Below are 2686 nucleotides of genomic sequence, written 5' to 3'. Positions count from 1 at the left end.
GCAGCAGCAGCAGCAGCAGCAGCAGCAGCAGCAGCAGCAGCAGCAGCAGCAGCAGCAGCAGCAGCAGCAGCAGCAGCACCTGAGGAGAAGAAGCTGTCTGCTGCTCTCCAGCCCAAAGCCTGGACACAATCTTTTAAAAGACTTTTTTCTTGAGCAGCAAAACTCAAGTCTACAGTAATGGTGCGGCCGCGGCAGCTGCTGCGGGGCTGCAGGCGGCGCTGCTGCTGCTTGCTGCTGCTGCTGCTGCTGCTGCTGCTGCTGCTGCAGCAGTTCGCGTAGAGCCACTCGCCCAGCGCCCCGGTCCAGTTCTCGAGCAGGCCCGCCAGCTGCAGCGGCGACGAAGCCAGTGCTGCTGCTGCTGCTGCTGCAGACTTGCTGCTGCTGCAGGCAATGCCGCTGCCTCCTGCTGCTGCTGCTGCTGCTGCTGCTGCTGCTGACCCCTGCAGAAACAAAGCTGAAGCTCTGCACCTAACTGACCGAGACTCTCCGCGCTCATCCAGAAACACATCTTGGGGGGGCACAACAGCTGCTGCTGCTGCTGCAGCAGCTGCTGCTGCTGCTGCTGGACGGCCCATTATTGCTGCTGCTGCTGCTGCTGCTGCTGCTGCGGTGGCGGCAGCAGCAGCAACAGCTGCGGAGGCACGGACGAACGCTCCCGCTGCTGCCGGGTGCTCTGCGGATACGGCGGTCGCTGCTGCTGCGGCTGCGGCTGCTGCTGCGGCTGCTGCTGCTGCTGCTGCTGCTGCAGTTGCAGTTGCCGCTGCAGCTGGGGACCATGTTGCTGCTGCTGCTGCTGCTGCAGGTACACCGCAGTAGTTTCGCGCAGCAGCAGCACAAACATCAACACGGCCGCCGCCGCTGGGGGCCCCGCTGCTGCTGCTGCTGCTGCTGCTGCTGCAGGGTGTAGCCAGGCAGCAGCTGCTGCAAGAGAGCCAGCAGCAAGAAAGACAAGAAAGCTTAAACTAATGTATTTAAATTTGAAAAATTAAATAAAGCAGACAGCGCAGCAGCCTGCTGCAGATCCCGCAGCAGCAAAAGTCACGTCCCGCTGTTGCAGCAGCTGCTGCTGCTGCAGGGGCTGCTGCAGCAGCAGCCGCTCCCGCTACATAGCCTAAAGTTAAGTTTGAATTATTTTTTTAACAGTAGCAGCAGACACTTGTACAGTTAAGAGCTTTGCTGCTGCTGCTGCTGCTGCTGCGCAGATGCACAGCAGTCTGTGTGGCAGAGGTGCAGCAGCAGCAGGAGCTGCAGCAGCAGCAGCAGCAGCAGCAGCAGCAGCAGCAACTGCAGTGAAAATCAGCAGTAGAAAATAGAAGACCTGCCGGTCCCTGTGGATCCTGAGCACGTAGGGGCTCAGACGCGGCGCAAGCAAACCCTAGACCCTAAACCCTAAACCCTAAACCCTAAACCCTAGCACCGGGGGCGTCGATCAGTGGAGGCAGCAGCAGCTCTGCGGCCGCCCCAGCAGCAGCAGCAGCATCTAAGGAGAGGCAGCAGCAGACACGTCGCAGCAGCAGAAGTTGTACCAGCAGCAGCGACGGGAACCACCTCCAGCAGCAGCAGCAGCAGCAGCTGCTGCTGCTGCTGCTCGTCTGCGGTATATGCGCAGCAGCAACAGCAGCAGCAGCAGCAGCAAGGGAGCATCAAAACTTTTTGGCAGCTTATGAGGGGAGGGCCAGGCGATGTCGCTGCCGCAGCCACAGAAGCAGCAGCAGCAGCAGCAGCAGCAACAGTGGCCTTAGACGCAGCAGCAGCAGCAGCAGCAGCAGCAGTTGCTCTTCGCCCCAATGTCAAGGCCTGGACTGCGGCAGCGCCCCTTGAGGGAAGCAGCAGCAGCAGCAGGAGGTGCAGCAGGAGGAGCAGCAGCAGCAGGAGCAGCAGGTGGGGCAGCAGCAGCAGCAGCGAGCCCGCAGCAGCAAGAGCTTGCTGCTGCTGAGGCCCCAGCGCTTCGGCCAACGAAGCAAAGAGCAGCAGCAGCAGCAGCAACAAATGCAGCAGCAGCAACAAATGCAGCAGCAGCAATAAGCGACCCCTCAGCCCCTGCTGCTGGGAATTCGAACCGCAGCAGCAGCAGCAGCAGCAGCAGCGGGCAGCTTGCTGCTGCTGCTGCACGGCCCACAACAGCAGCAACCACCCGATCAGCAGCAGCAGCAGCTGCAGCAGCAGCAGCAGCAGCAAACGCCGCTGCTGCTGCACCGCCGCGGGCTTCTCCAACTGCAGCCCACCCAACTACTCGCGCAGCAGCAGCAGCAGCAGCTGCTGCTGCTGCAACAGCAGCAACAGCAGCAGCAACTGTTGCTGCTCGACGGCCAGCGACTACTCGCAACGCAGCAGCAGCAGCTGCTGCTGCTGCTGAGAGACAAGGCCCCGTAGCAGCAGCAGCAAAGAGCTCTCCAGGCCTGCAGCGAGCAACAGCAGCAGCAGCAGCTGCTGCTGCTGCAGCAAACGGGGGTGCAACTGCTGCTGCTTCAAGGCGCGGCAGCAAGATAGCAGAGAGCAGCAGCAAAACTGCTGCTGGGTCTGCTGCTGCTGCTCCTGCTGCTGCTGCTGTTGCAGCTGAGCAGCCGCAGCAGCAGCAGCAGCAGCGCTCTCCTCGGAGTGCTGCTGTTGCAGCAGCAGCAGCAATTGCAGCAGCAGCAGGGCCAGCAGCAGCAGCAGCACGGTCTGCTGCTGCTGCTGCGTCGCC

The 2686-nt window shown here is 61.9% G+C and overlaps 2 protein-coding genes across 2 annotated transcripts; one reads left to right on the top strand and one right to left on the bottom strand.

Moving 5' to 3' along the window:
- Positions 1 to 169: 169 nt before the first annotated feature.
- On the bottom strand, positions 170 to 841 carry ENH_00014100 (hypothetical protein; the record flags this gene model as incomplete). The annotated part of the gene is made up of 2 exons (XM_013579085.1): positions 170 to 440; positions 630 to 841. The coding sequence occupies 2 exons, from the start codon at positions 839 to 841 to the stop codon at positions 170 to 172; spliced, it is 483 nt and encodes a 160-aa protein (XP_013434539.1).
- A 946-nt stretch (positions 842 to 1787) lies between these two features.
- On the top strand, positions 1788 to 2373 carry ENH_00014090 (hypothetical protein; the record flags this gene model as incomplete). Its single annotated transcript, XM_013579084.1, has 2 exons — positions 1788 to 1881; positions 2027 to 2373. The coding sequence occupies 2 exons, from the start codon at positions 1788 to 1790 to the stop codon at positions 2371 to 2373; spliced, it is 441 nt and encodes a 146-aa protein (XP_013434538.1).
- Positions 2374 to 2686: the final 313 nt, after the last annotated feature.

This window comes from Eimeria necatrix, genomic scaffold, assembly GCF_000499385.1.
Source record: "Eimeria necatrix Houghton genomic scaffold, Enh_scaff1449, whole genome shotgun sequence".
In the NCBI taxonomy this organism is placed as follows: Eukaryota; Apicomplexa; class Conoidasida; order Eucoccidiorida; family Eimeriidae; genus Eimeria; species Eimeria necatrix.
The sequence above is the reverse complement of the archived record's forward strand: the minus strand, read 5'-3'. Positions and strand labels throughout refer to the sequence as shown.